Source organism: Chrysemys picta, chromosome 8 (assembly GCF_011386835.1).
Source record: "Chrysemys picta bellii isolate R12L10 chromosome 8, ASM1138683v2, whole genome shotgun sequence".
Classification (NCBI taxonomy): domain Eukaryota; kingdom Metazoa; phylum Chordata; order Testudines; family Emydidae; genus Chrysemys; species Chrysemys picta.
The window spans coordinates 29,625,587-29,650,610 of NC_088798.1; the positions used below are offsets into that span (position 1 = coordinate 29,625,587).

At 41.4% G+C, this 25,024-nt stretch overlaps 1 protein-coding gene across 5 annotated transcripts in view; it reads right to left on the reverse strand.

The window, feature by feature from the left end:
• The window catches only part of COL24A1 (collagen type XXIV alpha 1 chain), a 234,615-nt gene that overhangs the window by 30,710 nt on the left and 178,881 nt on the right, over positions 1–25,024 (reverse strand). For 4 of the 5 annotated variants that reach the window (XM_065554163.1, XM_065554162.1, XM_065554166.1 and 1 more), the window contains exons 36-47: positions 24,004–24,057; positions 23,233–23,340; positions 19,408–19,461; positions 18,685–18,792; positions 16,898–16,951; positions 16,039–16,092; positions 14,719–14,775; positions 12,803–12,856; positions 11,389–11,442; positions 11,202–11,255; positions 7,822–7,875; positions 5,698–5,805 (exon numbers count right to left, since the gene is read on the reverse strand). In XM_065554163.1, coding sequence (XP_065410235.1) covers positions 5,698–5,805; positions 7,822–7,875; positions 11,202–11,255; positions 11,389–11,442; positions 12,803–12,856; positions 14,719–14,775; positions 16,039–16,092; positions 16,898–16,951; positions 18,685–18,792; positions 19,408–19,461; positions 23,233–23,340; positions 24,004–24,057 — 813 coding nt within the window. The remainder of the gene's footprint in view (positions 1–5,697; positions 5,806–7,821; positions 7,876–11,201; positions 11,256–11,388; positions 11,443–12,802; positions 12,857–14,718; positions 14,776–16,038; positions 16,093–16,897; positions 16,952–18,684; positions 18,793–19,407; positions 19,462–23,232; positions 23,341–24,003; positions 24,058–25,024) is intronic. The other variant, XM_065554165.1, reaches the window with a different exon arrangement.

Sequence of the window (25,024 nt, forward strand, 5' to 3'; positions counted from 1 at the left end):
AATCTGATGAGGTTCAGCAAAGACAAGTGCAGAGTCCTGCACTTAGGACAGAAGAATCCCATGCACTGCTACAGACTAGGGACCGAGTGGCTAGGCAGCAGTTCTGCAAAAAAGGACCTAGGGATTACAATGGACGAGAAGCTGAATATGAATCAGCAGTGTGCCCTTGTTGCCAAGAAGGCTAATGGCATTTTGGGATGCATAAGTAGGAGCACTACCAGCAGATCGAGGGACATGATCATTCCCCTCTACTTGGCATTGGTGAGGCCTCATCTGGAATACTGTGTCCAGTTTTGGGCCCCACACTACAAGAAGGTTGTGGAAAAATTGGAAAGAGTCCAGCGGAGGGCAACAAAAATGATTAGGGGGCTGGAGCACATGACTTATGAGGAGAGGCTGAGGGAACTGGGATTATTTAGTCTGCAGAGGGGAAGAATGAGGGGGAATTTGATAGCTGCTTTCAACTACTTGAAAGGGGGTTCCAAAGAGGATGGATCTAGACTGTTCTCAGTGGTAGCAGATGACAGAGCAAGGAGTAATGGTCTCAAGTTGCAGTGGGGGAAGTTTAGGTTGGATATTAGGAAAAACTTTTTCACTAGGAGGGTGGTGAAGCACTGGAATGGGTTACCTAGGAAAGTGGTGGAATCTCCTTTCTTAGAGGTTTTTAAGTTCAGGCTTGACAAAGCCCTGGCTGGGATGATTTAGTTAGGGATTAGTCCTGCTTTGAGCAGGGGGCTGGACTAGATGACCTCCTGAGGTCCCTTCCAACCCTGAGATTCTATGATTCTATGTTCTGACATCTTGTATCAAGTCACTTAAGGGACAGTGGTTAGGTTTAAAATTTTTAATGTATATTCTCACCTTGTTACTAACTCTTGAATACAACAATTGAAACAATTGTAGAAAAATCTAATTACTTTCTATCACTTTTTTGCTGTTTATAAACTTGAAATAGATCAATTAACTTTTGGAAACATCCTACTAGGGCAGGGCCCCATGAGTTTATACTGCACCTGCCTGGGGCTTAAGGGGTGTTAACCAACTACAAATAGACTAAAAACAGACTTTAAATAGGAGTTAATCTGACACTTTCAAGTCACTTTCACAGTATTGCCAACACCAAGTGTTCAAAAATCATGAATCAGGCTCACCAAAAATCATGAGATTGGCTTTAAAATAATGAGATTATGTAAAAATAATAGATTTGGAGTTCTTTTTATTTGCCTTCTGCTTTTTGAACCTTTAGGGTGCACTGGGGTCATGCTTTAAAGCTTTTTCCACAGCCACGAGGGCTAGAAACTTCATTTTTCTTTAAGAATGAAGGCTGAAATAATCACATATCCACTTGACTCCAAGAGCTGGGGTTTTAAGGAAAACAATAATTATCATCAAAGTTCTTTTCAACTTTCCCTTACGGTACTTGTTGACTATCGGTCTCGTGCCAGTATTTAGCCTTAGATGGAGTTTACCATCAGCTTTGAGACTCATGACAAAATCATGAGAGTTGGCAACACTGCAAAGGCTAGTTACTTTCCAGAAGGCTCTTAAACACAACACTACAGTGACTGAGTTGCAATTTTCACAGGAGAGTATTTAAAACCAAACACCAAGAAAATTCCAAATTTAAAGGTGAGAAGAAAAAAAAAAAAAAAAGAGATTTCCGAGGTATATAAGGGCCACTGCAGGCAGGAAAGGAAAATGAACAGGCACAGGGGCTCTGGGCAGCTCTTCCTCTTGAAAGGAAGTTGGAGTGTCAAATCTTCTAGTCCTTAATCAAGTAAAATTTTGATTGCCTTACATAAGTGCCTCCACTCACAGATATTAACATGTGCTCAGTAACTATACACTTCATACTTAAATATCTGAGCCATCTTATTCAGGGCTATACATCTTATACACATTGGCTCAGGAACTACATTTTCTGGCATATTTTGAACAGTGCTGAGCACACAGATGGTGCCCAGTGAATAATACAAATCATGACAATAATTGTTGACTTTAGGGACTCTGTGGATGCAATTTCTGTTCTTTGTTCTGGAATTGGCCTCAATACATCTGCCTAAGAATTTGAGGCGTAAACACATTTGATACTCAAACGACACTTTCTCATTCCTTCCTTTTCTTGAGCTCAGAAAAAAAAATGACAAAACAAAATGGTTTTCAGTTAAAATCTAAAATTGCACAGCAGCCAGTGCTATACAGCCCAGCCTGGGGCAGAACCTGCCACCTATTGTGGATTAAGTGATCTCCTCTCATTCTCTCTTCATCCTGACTGACCTCTGTGCTGCTTTACATGTTGTGAATCATGCTTCCCAATCGCTGGGGACTGTTTGCTGGAGTCTTAGAGAACTTCTTGGTTTTCCTCCCATCTATCAGAGTCCTCTTTTTTTCTTGCAGCGTGCAGCAGAGAGTTAGGCTGGTCCAGTGGATAGGGAGCTAGCCCTGAGTAAAGTGACCGTATTTTCCCAAAGAGAAAATGGGACACCCCATGGGGCCGGCCGAAGGCCTCTCACCTCCAGACAGGGCCGGTCCAAGCCCTCCCTGCCTCCTTGGGCCAGCCCAAGATACTCTTCCCTCCCCCCCATGCAGGGCCAGCCCAAGCCCCCGCTGCTGCCCGCCCGGGGACAGCCTAGCCCAAGCTGCTGTCCTGAGCCCTCCCTCCCGCTTGGGGCTGGTGTTGCCACTCACCCTCCTGCACATTCCTCCGTGCCACGCTAGGGATTGCACCCCACTTTTGTGGCAAAATTGTGCATTTGTCCAGTTTGCTCTTGCTAACTGGTGATCAGCTGGCAAGAGCAAATGAGACAAATGCCCAGCTGGGACAGGGCTTAAGCAAGGGACTGTCATTGCCAAAACAGGACAAATGGTCACCCTAGTCCTGAGAGACCTGGATTCTACTTCCTGTATGACCTCAGGCCACTCACAGTGCCTTAGGTACATCGTTTCAAAGGTTTTTAGGCACCCAAAGATGCAGCTAGGCATCTAGTGGGGTTTACAAAGCACCTAAGCTTCTAGGTGCTTTTGAAAATCCCACTAGGTCCCAGAATACCTTTGAAAATCTGGCCTTTATTCTCTCTGTGCCTCAATGCCCCATCTGTACAATAGGGATACCAGCACTGCTCTACCTCACAGTGGGGCTGTGAGGAGAAATAGGTTAGACATTGTGAGGCGCTCAGATACTGTGGTGATGGGGCCACATAAGTACCACAGGTAGAGTGAGATCTTCTCTATACCACTTCTAGCCCTTCCCTGGGTATGGCCCCTTCTTTTGACCTATGCCCTTCAAATCTCCCTCATTTCAGAATGTAAACTTGGCTCAGAGGGCTTGGCTGTATTTCTTCTGAGTCTCCTGCGTTCTCTCTTTAACACTCCTCCCCCTCCACCAGGGATTCCTGTTTTACAGGTTCATCTAACCACTTCCAGATCCTTAATTTAATTACCAGCCCTTTCTTATCTTAATCACCCTGCCTCTATCTGTAAACAAAATACTGTCTCCCTGCCCCACGGGCACAAACTGGGAGCAGCACATCTCCTCTGCAGAACTCAAATTCCACACTAATGCTGTGCTGTAGTTAAGAGCTCCGGCTGGGAGCACACCACCTGTACAAAACTTGGGGTAGGGGGCAGGAGTCTTCTCCTCCCCCCACAAATGACACCCCTGATTTTGTGATTAGATCTCCTCTCTCAATGTTTGCTTTGAGAATCATCTCCACAGGCCTGGATAAAGGCTCCGAGAACTGTGAAGTGAATCAACATGAAATCAGTGGGGCTCCCTGCTGGCACTGATGTCCCCATGTGTGTGGTCAGTTGCGGGACTGCAGACTGAGTCTGGACATTGATGACCAGCAGAATGATCTTCCACATAACTGTATATTTCAAAACCACTTTACTGACATCCCAGTGGCTTCTTTCACTTCTCCTATTCAAGGGTAGTGTGGATCATACAAAGTTGTTTATATTAGTGATGGAACCATCTATCTGAAACTAACCCCATACCTCAAGTTTTGGGGACACCAATAAAATGGGATCTGGATCTGACCCATAGCTGTTTTTGCTTGATTACAGTTTAAAATGTGCAGGGTCAGGGCCCTAATCAGTGTTAGTAACAGAACATGACTGCTTGGGCTCATCCTTGGATGACACATGTATGATCTTTCCATAGATATGTTGTTTTCTTTTTAATTAGGTCTGAGAATTCAAGAGATCACAAGCTTATAATAAGGAGCTCCTCTTGATGAAAACAAGATGTCAGACTCATTGATTGCAGATGTACTGAAATGATTGTTCAGCCTTGAAACACTTATTCGTGTAGGAGGTTCTCCACATAACACAAAAAGACAGTGCTTTTTCTCATAGCGTCTTTCAGAGACATTCAAATTCAACATGCTTATTTATAAATGCCAAACATCCTAATAATATTAGCATTATTGTGTACAAAAAGAATGAATATAAAAATAAATTTACCACATCAAGAAACATCAGAACATTTGCTACTAAAATATATTGGTACCCCAGACTGTACAGAAGAGCAACAATTTTTAAATGAAAAAAACATGCTGCTGAGTGTATGGAGTTAAACCAAAAGAACATGCCTATGCCATGTTTTAAAAAATGAATGGAAAGATGCCCTCCTCATCCATAATTAGTGTTTATTATGATGTCACTTAGAAGCAAACACAGAATATCTTTTTCATATGTCGTTCCATTCATCATTTCTATTAATAGAGCAGGTTTCCTAATGTGGCTTCCACAGCCTTTCAATATGTTACTCTGGTTCCCAGTCTGATGAACTGCTGTGCTTTCATAACAAATGTTCTGCTCTCTCTATTTTATGTGGCTAACTTGTGTTTAAAATATCTCTTAAGTAGATACACGTCAATGTTATTGTTAACATTCAGTATTCAGTAGTACTGGAAGAATGTTGAATTATTACTGAACAGGCTAAAAAGAATAAGAAAAAGCTATTCATTATGGTGTTCCCTCTAAATTCAACTGCAAAGAACTACAATCACTTGAAATAAACCCTGTAACTCCACAGTTAATATGATATGAAGCCTTTAACAGCTAGAGTAATATGCATCTGCCCCCTTATGAACAAGTTATTTCATTTGTTTTTGTGCAAATACACCAGTATTTATAGCAGTTCTTCGTCAACTATTAACTTGACTAAATAGTTACACTAAATTTAATCTAATTTATCTTCATAACAAATTATGGGTCAATCCAGCCAATACTTACTACCAGGCACAGTGTTTACTACTGTAAGTAGCCTCATTGATTTCAATGGGGCCTAATTTTCCATGGGGGAGAATTAGCAACAGGGTTTCCGTCCTTCCTTTTGGCGAAATGGTGACATATAAAAGATGTTCAGAGGGGCGGAAGGCTGCCTGCCGTCTTCTCTATAGGAAAGTAGGATTGGCATTGCTAGTACTACACACACACACACACTCTCTCTCTCTCTCTCTCTCCTTTCAGACTTCCCCAGCAACTCTGGGCTACCTAGGATGCTTCAATCTCTAGTGCAGTTATTAAGGCACTCCCAATATTTTTCTAGCTGCTGTGGGAAAGAATATGGGATGACTATGCCATAACAACAGTGTTGTAACAATGCTGTAAAAAGAACTTTTCCTTAACCCTGCAGCCTCCCTCTGTTTATATATAAAGCATGTAGGGCAGAGGTAGGTATATGTTACTCACAGGAAAGCCAGCATTCCCAGGTAACCCAGGCTTTCCAGGATTCCCAGGAATGCCCTCTGGTCCAGGATATCCAGAAGCACCTTTCTGCCCTCGTGGGCCTGGTTTTCCCTTGAAACAAATTCAAATAGAATATGAATCTACTAAATCTATTCATATTCATGAGCAGTGTCTAAAGTAATAGAAAAAAGATTTCAAAACAATATTTCCTAGGCCCTACTATAATAATAGTCTCAGTAACCTATATCAACATTTTCAAAAGTGGCCTCTGAGTTTGGATGGCCAACCTGAGATTCCTTGGGTCTGATTTTCAGAGGCGCTGAGGACCTGCAGATCCCAGTGACTTCAGCTGGAGTTGTGACTGTTTGCACATCAGGTCCAAGGTATCTCAGGTGAGACATCCAACAATCAAGGCTTCAGAAGTCAGAAGTGATTTCTGAAAGTATTTGGAGCTATTATATAATTGAGAAATTACATAATTCAAACACATCCGTATCAAAAACACATGAGAACCTCTCATTAAACAGCACTTACCTTACTAGCCCTTGTAAGCTTTCACTGAATGCTATCATGTCATCTTCATCAAAGCTTCAGTGAATTTCTTTCAACAAGATGATTTACCTTTAAACTGCAATATACTAGTGGAAGAGGCTTAGAACTCATGTAACTACACCTCTACCCTGATATAACATGACCCGATATAACACAAATTCAGATATAACGCGGTAAAGCAGTGCTCCGGGGGGGGGTGGGGAGGGGGGGGCGGGGCTGCGCAGTCCGGCGGATCAAAGCAAGTTCAATATAACGCGATTTCACCTATAATGCAGTAAGATTTTTTGGCTCCCGAGGACAGCGTTATATCGGGGTAGAGATGTATCTCCAAGTGAATGCACGCACCAGAAATACAAAATATCCTCTCCAACTAGATCACTATGCCTCATCCAAAAATGTGTTTTCAACAGTGATATAAATATGTAAAACATTTGTCATGTAAATCTTGGCTTCAATTTTTAGTGGTACAAGAAACTTGCACCTTGTAATGAGCCTGAGATAAGCTTTGAAATTCCCCAGAAGCCTCCTCTCATCGCTCCTTTCTTCCCTGCTTCTCCTTCCTTTTTCCTGCCTTTCCCCATGTTCTCTTTGTTCTGCACTACTGAAACTACATATGTATCTGTTCAGTACTTCCGAGGGCATATCTAAACTTCTAGAATTTCTACATAACTTAATTTATCCAATAAAATGCTGTCCATCCACTCTGTACAGGATGTGCAGTTTGTTGACAGGCTTCTATTAAGCAGTTGTACTTCTCATTTACCAGAAATGATAGTATGTGAAGCTAGTAAAGGTTATTTACAGCATGTGCTGGTGTGTGTTATTTATTAGTGGACCCAGAAATAGCCTTGTTGTAATGTATACTAGGTAATGTTTATGGAATATTCACTGGTTTCCTCTTCTACTCACCCCTTGTGGAGAGGGGGAAGGATTAGTTCCTTTAAAAAGGAGTAACTGCTTTTTAATGAAAGTGTGCTTAATATCTGGGGTCTGATGGAGTGACAAAGGTGGGGAAAGGTCAGAAGCTTAGGCAGCCATATTTGTCATGGGCACATGGATGGAGAGTTCTGAAGGCAGTACACATTCGAAGGAGAATTTATGGGAGCCAATGAGTGAGAGAGTGTGTGTGTGTGGGTGGGGGGAACAAATGCAGCTAACTTCAGGGTGGTCCCTGCTAATGTGATAAGAACTGTATGGTCTGTGTAAACTCTACAGACAAAGAATGGAGTTATAACTTTGCAAATGGGAAGCAGCCTCAGGATATAATTCACTAATTGTACCTCATTCCAATGTGCTGATTAACTGAGAGAGTTCGTTTTCAGTATCATTTAATACCATTTTGTGTTTCATCAAAGATTATTGGCCTGATTCACATTTACCTTAAGGACAATTACATTTAGATCCACTTTGAATCCCATTTAGATTGGCAAAGCAGTATAAAGTGGTCTTACGGTAAATGAGAATCAAGGCCTTATACTACCACAAGCAATGAATAATTTTGATTTTTATACGCATCATCATTTGCATTTATCTGTTTTATAAACCGAACATAGATAGTAGAATCTTGTTACTTACAGGAATTCCAGGTTTCCCAGCTTGACCAGTCATTCCTCTTTTTCCAGTGGGACCCTAGATAATTCAAACATTTGTGAATTGGTCAAACCAAAGACATAAAAGAAGATTCTAATGAGAATCTTTTCATTACCTGGCTTTGGATCAGGCCCTAAAAGCATGTCATTTTCAACAATCAAAACAAAGATTTCATAGAGTGGTTGCTATCAGTTTTCCCCTTCTTCTTTAATATACTGTACAATTTCAGGTAATTTCAACAGTACCGGAGCTAATCAGGATATTCCAGATATTTAGGTAACTTTGCATCATCAGACAATATCACTGTAACAAAGTACATTTTTCTATAGCACTTTCATCTCTTTCTGAAAAGCAAAGCATACAAAATAAGAAATATGGGCACACTGTATATGCTGACGCCTGTATTGGAAAACAGGACTCTTGCCATAGTGAATATTCCCTTTTATCTGGACTCTAAACACAATACGAATGATGAAATAAACAGTTAATTAAAAAAACTACTTTTTGGATTGCACAACCAATGTGGAGACATCTGTGGATTTCGCCAACTTACTGATATGGAGAAGGTAACATTTTCAAAAGCATCTAAGTCCCATTAACTTTCAATGGGTCTGAAGCACTTTTGAGAAGATCCCAAAGCACATAGAAAACTTTAAAAAGCCTTTATAAACCACAGTGTATACAGGGATCATTCATCCACTTCAGAAATACAGCCACCTCTGAGTAGACGGCAGTAGTACACAACAACACTACAGCATAGATTGAGTAGAAAAGACCTTTTAAAGTTTTCTGGTCTAAATTATTTTTAACACAATTTCTAGAAAAAAAGGCTAGTGAATAACCATACTATGGTAAAACTATATTCCACCTAATAAAGTTTAAACAAACTAAAGATAAAGGTAAATACAAAACCCACCATACAACTAATGTAAATACCAGAAAGTTAACAAAATACCGTTCCATTGTTTAATTTAATAACTTTTCTTAATAAAATTATGGCACAAAAACTCCACCAATTAAAACTGAAATCTATACATTTAAAGCACCCTGTTTCACTTTCATTAACATTTCAGAGTTCATATAAAATAAAAATAGTTAATTTATGTTCTGTGTGACTAGCCTTGTAAGACTTATTTAGAGCAGCACTATTCACACCACAGAAGCTAAGGTTGTGTCAATGTTTCTATTATTAACATGCTTTTTTATAAGACTTTAGGCTGTAAAGTTTTGTTCCAGGCTGAATATTGGCTCCAAATTGGCATATGGAGATTTCTTGCTGGGGAGTATTTTCTGACTAATATAATGGAAATTTTTCCCAGGGAGAGGGTTGAGGGATGACTGTTTTTGTCCTACAGTGTGCATATGTTCTCAAAGTCAATACATCAGAATGCATAGGAGCGGTTTCATGTTGGTACTGGTATATGAGGATTTCAGGTGTTCATTTTGCATTACTGCCCATTTCCAGTGTGTCTCAGATTATCATCTATACACAGAAAATGGTTTATTTGCAGCAGGATTGTGGGGTGAGGGTGGGAGTTCTGGGACAAATCACTAATATCCGTCCCATTTAAATTGCAATGGGAATACAGATTACAAATCATCTTTATTCTAATCCTTCTAAAATATTAGAAGCCAATAAAAGTCACCCAATGGCAGAGTGTGAAATACTTTAGGCAATTTACAGCACACGATGAGAACAAAGTATTACTGGTGAAGGAAAATATTTATATTTGATCTTTTCAAGACTTGCTCTGTCATTAGTGTGCTGTTGTTTTGTAGCATACTCCATACTTCCAGGCCTCAGTCGAAAGCCCAGCCATTCTGAATGTACATACTATACAGTCTGATTGGGCTTTCCTTACAGATTATTTCATCAGATGGATCAGCGCTATGTAATTCTGGGTGTTTGGACAGGGCTAGTTTGTCAAGTGGGCTTCCATTTAAGGACATAAAAGGACATTCAAATATTTTGAGAAGAAGCAAATTTGTAAAGGCTTTTCACCACTTCAGGGTAAAAATACTTATCTATCAAGTAGTACTTATTTGCTATCTTAGGTTATTGTGAATTTTTGGTAAGTTTCCATTTCATGCTATTTTTCTCCTTAAGGGATGAAATAGAAACAGGATCATTTTAGTCTCAACACCAATATAAATGTATGATGCCTCAATACCACTGTCAATCATTTTCAGGAGAACTATCATATCTTTTTTCCATAAGCCTAACAGCTGGAAAAAGTAGGCCAAATATTTCAAAATTGTATTTGATTCTTAATAAAGTGGAGGTATAGCTCAGTGGTTTGAGCATTAGCCTGTTAAACCCAGGTTTGTGAGTTCAATCCTTGACGGGGCCATTTAGGAAACTGGGGTAAAAATCTGTCTGGGGCTTGGTCCTTCTTTGAGCAGGGGGTTGGACTAGATGACCTCCTGAAGTCCTTTCCAACCCTGATATTCTATAACTCTATGATACAGCACATTGGGGCAGGCCCCTGTGTGGGCATGGGAGAGAGGAAACATAAAAGGAACTTGCTCATTTGTGACCTGAGTACAGGTGGTAGACCTTAGGCTACCTTGAGAGCAATGGCTGCTCCTAGCTAATATCATTTGGAAGAGGGGGTGGGGATGACATTTTCTCTAACCCTAACCCCAGCCTACTTTCCCTCAGCCAGTGGAATGCACGGTAAGGGATGTAGAAGTGGGCATACTCCTCCGGTACACCCTGGGAGCTTCTGAAGACATTGTGCTCTGGAGTGGTGAAACTCTTCACTGCCTCCAACTCAGAGTGGTGCCTTAAAGGAAGTGTTGAAACTTAGGTAAATACACATTAACAGTTCCTAAAATATTTGGAAATATAAATATGTTGTAATAAAATATGGCAAAAGGAGACATACATCAGGTAATTAGGGCCAAAAATCAACCAACTCCAAAATCAGTTGGCATCTTGAATCTGGCCTAATTTGAAATCTAAATATCTTTTATAGAGAAAAGTCTAGTGAGCACAGGGAATTCTATGGAGAAATACAAATGAAGTATACCTAATTTGATGGGGACCCTGTTCAAGTCACACCAGTGGACAACTATCCTATTCATCGCTGTATGGTTTTAGGTAGCAATCAGGTCCATTGTGTTTGTGTTTGTGAGGACTTAATAAGGCGTAGAGTGTCAATAAGTGGCAGGAAGTCATGTTAAAATAGAATGTTACTGCAGTCATCGTTCAGCACAACAGCTGTAAATCATGCTTTGTTCTTAAAGGGACCCTTATGATTTAAAAACTTCACTTTGTCTTCTAAGGACAATAATGGTTGTTACAATTGCAAACACAAAAGAATTACAATAAAGTGGAGTTTTCTTTTCTTTTTTCCACCTACTTCTGATCCTCTCTCTCCCTTTGGTCCTTGCTCCCCCAATTCACCTGGTTCACCCTTTAGAAAGAACAAAAAAAAAAAAAAAAACACAAGCAAACACAATTGGCCATGAAGGTAGGAGAGAAATAAATTATTTCCAATAACAAACACAGAAGCACAATACATACAGCTAACTGCCTGGAACACTTACTGGAGGCCCTTGTTGTCCAATTGCTCCTCTTAGACCTGGAAGCCCTGTGTGACCCTAGAAACAGAAAACATAAATATCACTGCAGCGATAACTCTGATGAGCTGATCATTTTCTTCTAAAGCCCAATCCTGGGAGGAGCTGCAGATATGTTTACATTGCAAAATAACCCACGATGGCAAGTCTCAGAGCCTGGATCAAATGATTTGGACTCACACGACGAGGCTAAAAATAGCACTGTAGATGTTCCTGTTCAGGCTGGAGCCTAGGCTCTGAAACCTGACAAGGGGCATGGGTCTTAGCTGGGACCCACTAGCCCAAGTCAGATGACCCAGCTTCTGAGACTTGCTGCCATGGGTGATTTTTTGCACTGTAGACGTACCCTGAAAATCCTCAACTCCACTGAGTTAAATGGAATTCAGGCTGCTCAGTGCCTCATGGAATTAAGGCCTTAATGAGCCTTTCTTCGTGACAATCCTTACTTCACGCTCACCATGGGAGGGAATTATACATTGTTTAACGTTTTCTGCATTCTTGCAAGATTGGCTCATACTTGGTTTATTGCTTTATTATAGGTCTGATCTGTTTTGTGTGTGTAAGATCTTTCTGTCAGGGACTGGTTTCAGAGTGGTAGCCTTGTTAGTCTATATCAGCAAAAACAACAAGGAGTCCTTGTGCCACCTTAGAGACTAACAAATTTATTTGGGCATAAGCTTCCGTGGGCTAGAACCCACTTCATCAGATGCATGAAGTGAAAAATACAGGAGCAGGTATACATACATGAAAGGATGGGAGTTGCTTTACCAAGTGTGAGGTCAGTCTAATGAGATAAATCAATTAACAGCAGAATACCAAGGGAGGAAAAATAAGGTGAGAGTAACAATAGGGAGAAATTGGAATTGGGGAATTTCTGTTACTCTCACCTTCTTGTCAACTGTCTGTAACCTACTGTTACGCTCACCTTCTTGTCAACTGTTTGTAATAGGCCACTCTCTTACCACTTCAAAAGTTATTTTTCCTCCCTTGGTATCCTGCTGTTAATTGATTTATCTCATTAGACTGACCTCACACTCCTCATTGTTTCTGTCAGGGATTGTATCTTTTTGTTTTGCTGACGCCACAACAGTAACAATTGTAATGAGTGTTTGTTATAGTGAGGTTACAGCATATTTGCAGGAAAACTGCATAAAACATACATAAAATTATTAGTTACAAAATAATAGTGTTTGCAATTCCAGACAAATTTATTAGTTTATTCGATACAGTATAAATTTAAACTAAGAACTAATCAATACAGGTGAAGTATCAGCAGCTCACTTGTGTGAGAGTGTGTGTGTGTGTGTGTGTGTGTGCACGAGAGAGAGAGAGAGAGAACAGCAATTTTGTTTTGCTGTTTTACAAAGCAAGTGGTATTTACCTTGAATCCCTCATCACCAGGTTCTCCTCTATCTCCACGTTCACCACTAGGACCCTAGAGAGACAACCAAAGAGCAGAGTTTAATGGCTGAATTGAAATACTGCTGCAGTAACAATACATCTGGGCCTTTCCTTCAGAACAAACCAATCAACCAGCTGTGAGGTTACCAAAACATACATACTATTAAATGAGAAAATCAGCTAAGTCCACGGAATAAAAATGAACCATTTCTAAAACAAAAATGTATTACAGTAAGACATGCAATCCATCAAAAATATATTGTAAACGAAGACCACAGTCCAAGCTTCTAACCTCCCACAGCTGCAAATCTGGAATAATTCTATTGACATCCAAGGAATCTCTCCAGATTTACACCTATGTAAGTAAGATCAGAATGAGACCCTAACTTTTTTTTATTTGAAGGGATCATTTGATTCAAATTGCAGAAGATTATAGGAAGGTGCCATTACCATGATTAATATGTAAAGAAAACAAATGACAGGGACCATTAGGTACAGATGGAACCTGTTTTATAATGAACCTGCCTATAGTGAAACTCTGTTTATGAGAGGAAATCCTCAATCCCTTAGCAAAGCCTGCATAAAGAGGTTTAGTGTATGAGAACTGTACAGAAGATGGGGGAGGCAGGGAAGCCTCTCACCTAATCCAGAAGCAGGGCCCTGTGAATGATGGTGCTGCTACTATCGCATCCCATCACCTGCAGTAGAAGCTGCAGTTTGCTGACTGCATTTAAAGGAAAAGTCTCAACTCCCAAATCTGCAAGGTGCTGGGTCCCCGCTGGGAACGGGTAAGCACTTTAATGCTCATTGCAGTCAATGAACCAAATCCTGCATCCACTGAAGCTGATGCGTGCAGGATCTTACCCAATGGAGGTAAGGAGGCTCAACACCTTCCTGAAGGCACTCAGCATTTAGGTGGATGGAGATTTTAACAGGGAGCAGCTTTTCCCTCCCAGTATCTGAAATAAAAACACTAAGAAAGCAAATATTGCTTTATTTCAAGATTACCAGGGGATCATCAGGCGCAGTGGATCTTCAAAGTTTATGAACTGACCCACTGGCCATCTCTATTACATGCTCATCACCATGGTACTGATGCCAGGTCCCTACTTCTCCCCTGCACGCGAATGTTTCTGCAGAGACAGCTGCTGTAGAGTTCAGCTACATGGCATGCATGGGGCTGTGGAATCCCCCTCCGTTGCCTCTCCCCTTTTCTGTGTTTCCATTAGATTTGGGGCCTCCTGAAGCAGCCACGTGGTATGCTTCCCAGCGGAAACCCACATGGAATGGAATGACTCTGCATACAACTTTTGCTCCAGTTAGCATGGCAGAATCAACACAGCTATGGCTGAGTGAACTAGGTTCTCTTCTTTCTCAGGCATCTTCATGAGAATTGTTAACTGAGTTCCCTCTGGAGGTCCAAATTCTGTCTTCATTTACATCTTCTCATTCCATTGCCTTCAAATTCTTCTTTGTAGGTAGTGCTCACACCATTTTAATAAACAAATCATCATAGCAGCTCACCCTTGCACAGTTGCATTCATTTTGCATTGCTAACAGGAATGAAAAGACACTTATATTGGGTCACTAAAACAAGCAGATAACTATTTGGAACAAATTCTGTTCTCAGACATGTTGATCTAAATGAAAAGTAATCTCATTAGGATAATTTAACAGGGAGTACAGATCTGCTGAGTAAGAAGGTGCCATTTTTGGACAGCCACTTTTTACAGTAAAACAATGTGTTCAGTTTTGTTTCTAACGACACTGGTTCTGCACCTTTGTATGACAAAGTGACCCTAGACGTCTGAGGCAACTGTGGAACTTGTGGAAACTCCATTTACTGCCTCTTGTCTTGAATCACTAATATAATTTTTTTGAGAAAGAAAGACCTACTGGTTCACCTATGGGCCCAGGTGGTCCCAGTACTGTGTTGTCTTCGCCTGGGTAACCCTAAAAGGAAAATAATTATTAAAAATATTTATTCCTGATAATGAAAATCTACCTAATCAAGTTTTTTTTACTATGCAATACATTCCAATTTTAGCTTCAATATTAAACAGAAATAAACATTTCATACAGTGCACACACATGCAAATATGGATTATATAACACATTTATACCAATTGGTGGTAGTGACTACTATCATTAAGGCTGCAGAAAACCCCCTGCTTTTACATGCACTGCACTTTCAAAAACATTCACATTTTAGGCTAATTACTCCTAATCCAATAGGTGTAGAGGAAACACTGTTAATTACACTGAATATCATAATAATTATATAGGTTAATTTTATGATGTTTTAAATGTCACACTACTACCCACACCAAAAGATAAAACACTCTCTGCTCCAGTAACATATTGTCCTTAAAGACTAAGGGCCATATTTTCTTAGGTGTTTAAGCATCCACAGATCCAGAGAGGTGCCTTGTAGGATTTTCAATAGAGCCTAAGCAGGTTAACCTAACTCCCATCGACTTCATGATTGTTAGTTGCCAATCTACTTAGGTGCTTTTGAAAATTCCACCAGGCACCTATCGGCATCTTTAGGAGCCTAAACACCTTTGAAAATCTGGTCCTAATAGGTTACTCTGCAAGGCCTTGATCCTACAAGCTCATCTGCATGGGTGGATCTGTGTACCTGTCTGACACCCCATTGCCTTCAGTGAACATAAGGGTCCGCCTGCAGGATCAAGGTCTAAAAGAATCAGAGTGAATCTATAACATTGGGTCCTGATCCTGTAATCACTTTCTACCAAGCATAGGCCCTGATCCACCAAAGCACTTAAGCATGTATTTGACTTTAAAGTCAAGTCAATGGAAATTCTCACATGCTTAAAGTTAAGAACAAAGTTAAGTACTTTGCTGGATCTATGTTGTTTACTACTGTAAGCATACTCAGGGAAGTCAGTGGTGCTGTCTGGTAGTGCAGAAAATGACTGCAGAACTAGGATCTTATGTTTTATAAACTGAAACATTTTATCATCCTAATCCTTAACTTTATCTTCCTGTAATTTGTTTCTCCAGTTTTAAATTTTTGCTCACACTGCATCACAACAGCAGAAGTGTCATTCTTTTTCCCTTTGATGGTTTTGGATAAACAAAGGCTGTGAAAACTGTCTTTTGAGAAATGCTTTGATAATCTATGAATGTACCACAACATTTCCACCCTTTACAATCACTGGGACTGTAAACAACAAGAACCAGTCTCCGTACCTTCTCTCCTTTGGGTCCTGGAGGACCAGGTGATCCTGGCTGTCCCTGATGACCCTAAAAAAAACCCCAAACAACTAAATATAAAATGTTATATATTGCTCAGATCAGTACTTTCTGCTGTATGATAAATTGAATAGTGACAGTTCAGACAAATTATGGGCCCAGTCTGGAAATTTGTTGCAGGCAGATAGACCTCTGTGTGCGCAGTCACAGAGGCTCTGTCCAGACAAAGGGGGCCAAGTGCAGGATCAGGGCATTAGTTTGCAATTAATATTTGAAGACAAAGATTTGATGATTATTCCATTAGGTGACAGCAGGAATCCACCTACACTTTGCTTCTACTATATCAGTTTGGAAGAAAATGATTATTTTTTGAGAGCGGCTACAGAACATATATGTCCTTCTTCTAATCTTGTTAAAACTAAATACTACAGGTTCTCTTATTGAAAGGGGAAATGCCTGTCCAATCAGCAGGCAATGGCTAAGTTTTTAGGAGCTCTCTTCTGCAATCATCATCCTACATAAGTAGTCCTTACCTATGGGACAATCCTATTGAGTGCAGTGGTCGAGAGCAAGGATTTCATGATTGGGCCTCATGTGCGTAAGAAATAATTGCCAGTGAAACTTTATTATTTATCAATCCATCCATCAAGATTAAATTTATTCATTAAAAATTAGTTTTCATATAAAAATATCTGGTGTGTCGGTCACCTAGTTGGATATTTACACATTCTTTGTATAGCCGACCTCCAATTAGAGATTGTTCAAAATATATTGTAATCACAAAATTATATCTCAGATATAAATACTGACATATATATACACACACACATATACATTAATTTGGTAATAAGCTCACCATGTAACCTGGAATTCCTGGCTCTCCTTCAGGTCCCATTACTCCTAAATGTCCCTGTTAAACAGAATAATCAGTGATAAAGAAACTAATTGCTTGGCACTTGAGTAATGGTTTCTTCTTTGTACAGAGGATGTGTATGCAGGCATGAATATCATTACTGACCATTAGAGGGAATACAAGAAATCTGTACAAAACCAGGGTTGCCAACTTTCTAATTGTACAAAACCGAACATCCTTGCTCTGCCCCTTGCCCTGCCCCTTCATCACTCCACGCCCCCCCCCCCCCCCCCCCGTTGCTCACTCTCCCACACCTTCACTCACTCACTCATTTTCACAGGACTGAGGGTACGGGCTTTGGGGTGGGGCCATGAAGGGATGAGGGTGTGGGAGGGGGCTCCGGGCTGGGGCAGGGGGTTGGGGTGCAGGAGGAGGCTACGGACTGGGGGCTAGGGCCAGGGATAAGGGGCTTGGGGTGCAGGAGGGGGCTCTGGGCTGGGGCCGAGGGGTTTGGAGTGTGTGGAGGGCTCTGGGCTGAGGCAAGGGGTTGGGGTACAGCAGGGGGTGTGGGCTCTTAGGTGGGGCCAAAAATGAGGGGTTCAGGGTGCAGGAAGGGGCTCTGGGTTGAGGCACAGGGTTGGGGTATGGGAGGGGTGCGGGCTCTGGGCTGGGGCCAGGGATGAGAGGTTTGGGGTGCAGGAGGGGGCTCTGGGCTGGGGACGAGGGATTGTAGTGCGGGAAGGGATTTCAAGCGGGAGCAGGGGGTTGGGATGCGGGAGGGGGTTCAGGTTCCAGGAAGGAGTTTGGGTGTGGGAGGGAGCTTAGGGCTGGGGCAGGGATTTGGGGTGTGGGCTCCAGGTGGTGCTTACCTCAGATGGCTCCCTGGAAGCAGCAGCATGTCCCCACTCCAGCTCTGCATGCTGCCCCGTCTGCAGGTGCCGCTCCCGCAGCTCCCATTGGCCACGGTTCCTGGCCAATGGGAGCTGCAGAGCTGGCACTTGGGGTGGGGGCAGTGCGCGGAGCCCCCTTGGCCACACCTCTGCCTAGGGGCCGCAGGGACATGTTGCTGCTTCTGGGGAGCTGCGCAGACCCAGGGCAGACAGAGAGCCTGCCTTAGCCCCGCTGCGCCGCATCCGGATTTTTAACAGCCCAGTTAGCAGTGCTGACCGGAGCTTCCAGGGTCCCTTTTCGACCGGGTATTCTGGTCGAAAACCGGACACCTTGCAACCCTAGTACAAACAGGGCCTTATCCAAAGCCCATTGAAGATGATGGAAAGACACCTATTTTAGAATAGGGGGCGAATTTAAAAATATGACTTTAGAATATCATTCTGATCACAGACACATGGGTGCTTGTGTCAGAAAATCCCACTGACAAGGAACAGACTATATTTTTGGAGTATCTGAGAATAAACTGTGTTCAAAGATAAAAAACATTCCCCCACTGATAGTACTGTTTGTATACATCTTATATCATCTTTGGTCTAAAAATGTTTTAGGGTGGTCAGTTATAAACATCCTTCTTTATTATATTCAGCAGATGATTCCTGAACTACTTAGTCTAGGCCAAGATTCAGGGTAACCTTGTGTGATGACAATAGACAATGTAGATTGTATTAGCTATTCTAGGAACAAGACAGAGAGAAATGTAGGGTCTATCTGTGTCCAGCAGCCTCAATAACAATTACCTTTTAAATTCACTACAAGCAAGACTTGTCTCTTCCCCTCTATGAGACTCCGTGCCCCTAAACTGTAAATACATGACTCCATAAAAAATATATTGTACTAACCAATGGACCTCTAGTTCCTCTTGCGCCTTTAGGACCAAATTTTCCAGGTTGGCCAGCATCACCCGTGGCTCCAATCTCTCCTGGAGGTCCTAGCTGCCCCTTTCCCCCCTGTTGGTGTTATTTTATGGAAAGAATTAAGACATTTACATTACAATTAAATATCAGTTTATACCTTAGCAAAAGAGTATCATTTTGTAAGGGTATTATTTTTAAACACACAATTTGCTTTTAATGGTAGTTTTTAAATCTGAGAATCTAGGACATGCAGTGAGGAGTATTTCACTAACAAGCATGATGGTTTGTTAGTAATTTATTTCTATATTAGCCAAACTGAATGTTTTATGCTACTACTAGTGATGGGCTCAACCTGCAAAATCCACGTTTTGATGCAAACTTCACCTGAGTTGTACGGAACTTGGATCTGATGTTCTGTTTTGGGACCATACCTACCTACTACAGGCTCCATTGCTGTGCTAGTGATAGAAAATTATTTGCCCAACTTCAGGGCAAAGTGTGAGATGAAGTATATGGGGACTTGATTCCTCTTACGCCTAGAGTTTCCTGGCTCATCGCATGAGCCTAATGATACAAGTGGCACAAAAACTTATGGTATCTTCTGGGGCTCTGGATCCATCAACACCAAGTGATTAAGAGGAATTATTTTGTAATAGAAATTAAAGGCTCACACAGAAAGGAAAGTAGGAAAGCTGAAAAAGACATTACCTTTCTTCCTGGACGACCCCTTTGACCTGGATTTCCTGGTGTTCCTTCAGGTCCCTGTGTATTTATCATGGAGGGAGAAACAGATATTGAGAGGGCTCTGAGAACATGTTTAAATTGCACTCCAGATTGGATAATCTCTGTGAGGCCTTTGAAAATTAGAGATGTAGGTGGAAAATTTTTATTAACCTTGGCCTTAAGTTAGCATGGGTTATTAGAATGAAGTAAGCCCCTCAGGTCACTTTTATCAAATGAGTGAAAAGGCACCAAAACCAGCCAAACAGAAAATATTCATGTGGGAATAGAAGTAATTTTGTCTTCAAGCCAAACCACTGCATCTAGTGAAGTATGATATGCAGACAGTGGAAAACTGACTGTGGATCCCAAGGTTCCGTCTGTAGAGGGAGCCCTAGTGAGAGCAGTAAGGCCCATGCAGGGCTCACCGCAGGTCTGAGGCCTAAACCAGTAACCAGCAGGCAACATGGTGCACAGTTCATTGCTGCCAGCCACCCAGTAATCCAGGTGCAGGGCCCACCAAGCAGGAGATGAATATCAGGTCCATACTGCCCCTGCTATTCAAGTTACAGCACAATATGACCAAACCAAGAGGGTGGAGGGGGGATGCCAGGCTGTTACTAGGAGTCTTATGATTCCAAATGAGTGCTCAACAATTGATGCTGACTTTCAAGGGGGAGAGAAGAAGTGTAGGGTTTCTTTTTCTGGAGGGGAGGGACACATTTTGGTGAATTCAGGATCAATGCAGGTCAAACCCATCTCCTACTTTCTAATCCTCCTCTATGTTTAGACATGGCCCCAGAGCAAAACTATTGGTTAAAACATCACTGAATTTTGAGGAAATTCATTTCCTGGTCTAGAGCTGAACTTTGGAGCTTGTCCATACGCTCATAATGAGGCCAAACCAAAACGCAGGGTCCAAACATTCTCAACATTTGAGACCTTTAAGGAAGAAGGAAAGCAATTTACTATAAAGGCCTTTGAAACATGTGAAGGAGCAGAAGCCTGAAAAAGCTTCAGCTAACAAACAGGTAACCACCCGATTAGTCTTGTTTTGTGATGCACAATAAGACTTTGATGATGAGATTTGCTGTATAAAAATATAATTTTATAAAATGAAGATGTGCTAAAGCTGGGTTATTTTTTGACCATTTCAGTATATCAAGTAGTGCAAACAGAAAGCATTCAAAGTGTTCTGAGTTCTTCCGATGTTTGTAGCAAGGAGAAGAAAATAGCCAGCATGGTACTGCTGATCTCCAGATTTATGCAAAGTTAGTAGGGCTTAAAATTAACAAAGAGGAAACTAAAACCATGAGAATCAGCTGAATCAATGTCAGGGACCATGAACCCTGGCCCACAGGGCTCTGTGGAGCTTGCAGGTTCCAACTTGCCACCAAGGGACCAGCTAATTGTTATCAGAATCGGAGCTGAACTCAGACAGAGGACCCAGTCCCCAGAGCTGATTGGCAGAACACTTGGGGCCCTGATTGGTCCACAGCCCCTATTTAAACCCAGCACAGGAACAAGAAGTGTCCATGCATCTGGCATTCACCTTGATCTGGACTGTGCCTTGTGCTTCCTGCTCCTGCAGCTTGACTCTGGTTATCGATCTCTGGTTCTGCTCTCAAATATGTCTCCAGTTTCTGGGGTCTCCTGGTAACCTGACTCTGCCTGCTTCCTGACATTCAACTCTTGGTTTGCCTTCTGGGCTGTCTTGGATTCTGACCTCTGTGTGGCTGATTTGGCCTGACTCCTGCTTTGACCACTAGGTCAGACTGCCCACGTCTCGGTCATGACAATCAGCTTTAATTCTCTCTGGGGACTCTACCTGCTGTGCTGCCTCTCTGCATGCCTCCAAGATCCCTGACCATGCCAAGGGCTCAGTTTAGCCCTATACTTTTTATTCTTGAAAAATATAAGAAGCTTGTTCAATTAGTGATTTCAGTGTTTCCCCTAATGCATTACATAAAAACATAAAGCATTTGACTCTCTGGGACTGCATATCTCAGGGGACTTGATCGTGGGGTAAAAAATATAATATGTTCCTTTCTCAGTTTGTGAGACTGTTTCTTTAAGAAGCCAAGAATAAGCAGTATGTTGCAGAGGTCCTCCAGAAGAGTTTAAAATTGAAGACAGTGGAATGCCTGAGCTTCCAGGAAGAGAAAAGTTCTCAAGAAAATGCAAATAGGGACAGGTGAACCCAGCTACCCAAATTCAGCAAAGGAATGTTACAAATACTTAGTTTCTAAGTAATTACAATGTCCAGTATTCAATCCAGATTTGAACAGAAAGGCTACAAAATTATCCAGAATCTTGAAACTCTCAGAACTACCTCAGCTGCAGGTTCAAGACATGCCTCGGGTGTATGATTCCAATTTCAACCATGAACAACTGATTACTCATCTTCAACTGTGGGAAGCCAACTGTCAGTTTACAGAAAGATCAGTGAAGTCAGTTCAGAGATACCTCAGTATACTAAACCAAAGCAAATTTCCACTGTCTTCAAAGTGGTGATATTGATAAATGATTTTGGACATCAGTAACTAATGATGTATACGAGCGAGTCCCAGAATAAGTTGTAGCTTTCATTTGATCAGATGGACTCAAGGTGTTATTTGTGCTCTCTCCCTTTGAGGGAAGGGGAACATAACAGCAGGGAGAGGATGGCTGAGGCCTTCTCTCTAATCTATGTGAGGCCCTGTGAATAAGAATATTTAAGTCCCTTGTCCATTCACACTGTCTGTGACTAGATTCTAAAAATGGTACTTTTTGTAGAGTGACTTTGAAATTGCCTCCCTTCCTCAGTTAAGCAGAATCTGGGGAAAGCTCTTTAACAGAAATTTGGCTCAGCAGAGCTCATCTGATGAGTTTTCCACTTCTAGGCCAGTTGTTCGGCACAGTCTAAAACTTCTTTTCATCTGATAGCTGTTCAGTGGTTTCTCTAGATTAAGTTATTGCTTTCACTCTGGTTCCTAGTGAATGCAGGTGCCCATGTGATGATTGGTACCAAGTGGCACTATTGATATTCTCAGCAGAAAAGCTAAGTGTTGATTGGGGATGGTGGCTGAACTGACTTGTCATTCCTACAGGTGGTCTTTCAAAGATAGGGTTGAGGCACATAGCTGAGGAAGCACAGGGGACACTTGCTGGTGTCTATGGGGAAACTGTTTTGTAGACTGAGAGCGCACCTTTCACCCTACAGGCTGTCACTCTTTACAAGCACTAAATTCTTTTGCAGAACTTTTTTTTTTTTAAAGTTTTAAGGCTTATAATTCATTGTTATAAAAGGATTTGTAGCTAAAACCTGGTTACACTTTAAAGCCTGAAGCCTCGGCATTTATAAAAGTTGCAGATTGTTTTTATTTATTCAGCACTAGGTGCTTTATAGACCAAAAAATGGCAGCTTTCTACCACAAGAAGCTTACAATAACAGACAATAAAACATTAGACAATCAAAGGATGACAATAAGGACACAGGTAGGGGGAGGAGGAGGACAATGTGTACAGCATGAAAGGTAATGACATAACATTTACTGCTATGTATGTAACTTGTCAGGAGGGGTTTCAAGTAGGAGACTTTAAATTACTGGTATATGTTGCACAGGATCCTGGTGATTGTTCCAGGCATAAGGGAGTGACAGTGAGGAGTCAAAAATCTGCCAAAAGGTTCCACATTTAAAAAATGGCCAACATGGTTCTCTTCTTATCCATGCATCAAGCCCTGGAAAGTTATATGGAGGTGGCGAGCTCATTCAAAGGAGATATTTCTTTTTGCAAGAAGTAATACCCAGCTTGGTTGAAATTTATACTTACTGGAATACCCATTATGCCAGGTTCACCAGTGGGGCCTGTAATTCCTGGAATTCCGGTTTCTCCTTTTTCACCATCCTCTCCTGGAAGCCCTTGGTCTCCAGGGATCCCCTAAAATACAGCAGAAGAATAAATCAAGCCTGAAAAGAATTAAACTGTTATACTGAACCATGTTACACAAGAATTCTCTGCTTATTTTTGGCCCTGATCTAAAGCCAATGGGGTCTTTCCACTGACTTCCAAAAGGTTTTTGGATCAAGCCCCCAGTTAGGGTGAAATGATTTTTATCCAGTTCAAATTGCCCTCATAATGCCAGATTTTTGCCTGAGTCCTATGCAACAGCACAATTCTTTGGAGGCCTCACAAAAACTTCCTTCCTTCGTGTCCCTTGCACAGGGGCCTAGTATAGTCTCGGTCCTTGTACTCCTTTGAAAGCAAGGACTGCGAGTGGCTTAGCACTTGCCCACTTTTGGTTGGCTATGTAAAGAATCACATGTTGCACCCTCTTAAGGGTCACAGTCACTGAGCTCCTCCAAGCACTGGGGTTGTGGCAGGAAACATTGTGCCTCCCTGAGTGCCCTTTCCCAGATTTCTTACTGGGCTGGTCCATAAATAGTAAGGCAATAGCTTTTACAATCCTTAGTTATTTTACATTAAGTGCATCATTGGGCCTGTGAAATACAGATAAGAAAAACTGGACTTAGGTAGGTAGGTTCTTAACTAGGTAAGTAAAACCAGGAATATTTCACACCTATTATGAAAAATGAAGATTACCTTTGAGCCATCTTTCCCTTGTACACCATCTTCTCCTGGGGATCCTGGTTCACCCTAATTTTGAGAAGAAATAAAACAAAGTTACTGCCACTTCCCAAATATCTGAAGGAGCTCTCTTTGTTGGGACAGAGTTGCCTGTGAAGAACTTGTGATGTTTAGCATTACATGCATTTTCAAACTGAAATCAGATTTTTGTAGACAGATTTTTTGTTGCTGGGATTTTTTTCTTGTCTTCATTAGAACGTAAGAATGGCCATAAAGGGTCAGACCAATGGTCCATCTATCCCAGTATCCTGTGTTCTGACAGTGGCAGGTACCAGATGCTTCAGAAGGAATGAACAGAGCAGGGCAATAACTAAGTGATCCACCTATCATCCAGTCCCAGCTTCTTGCAGTCAGAGGTTTAGGGACATCCAGAGCATGGGGTTACGTCCCTGACCTTCTTGGCTATTAGCCATTGATGGACTTATGCTCCATGAAATTATTTAATTCTTTTTTGAACCCAGTTATACTTTTGATCTTCACAACATCCCCTGCCAAGTAGTTCCCCAGGTTGACTGTGTGTTGTGTGAAGAACTTCCTTTATGTCTGTTTTAAACCCACTGCCTATTAATTTAATTGCTTGATCCCTAGTTCTTGTGTTATATAACGGGGTAAATAACACTTCTTTATTCACTTTCTCCATCCCATTCATGATTTTATAGACCTATCATATCCCCCTTAGTCTTCTACTTTCTAAGCTGCGCAGTCCCAATCCTTTTCTCTATCTCCTTGTATGGAAGCTGTTCCATATTTCTAATAATTTTTGTTACCCTTCTCTGTACTTTTTCAAATTCTAATAGTTTTTTTGAGATGGGGCAACCAGAACTGCATGCAATATTCCAGGTGTAGGTGTACCATGGATTTATATAGTGGGTTTATAATATTTTCTGTCTTATTGTCTATTCCTTTCCCTAATGGTTCCTAATATTGTGCTTTTTTGACTGCCACTGCCCATTCAGCAGATGTTTTCAGAGAACTA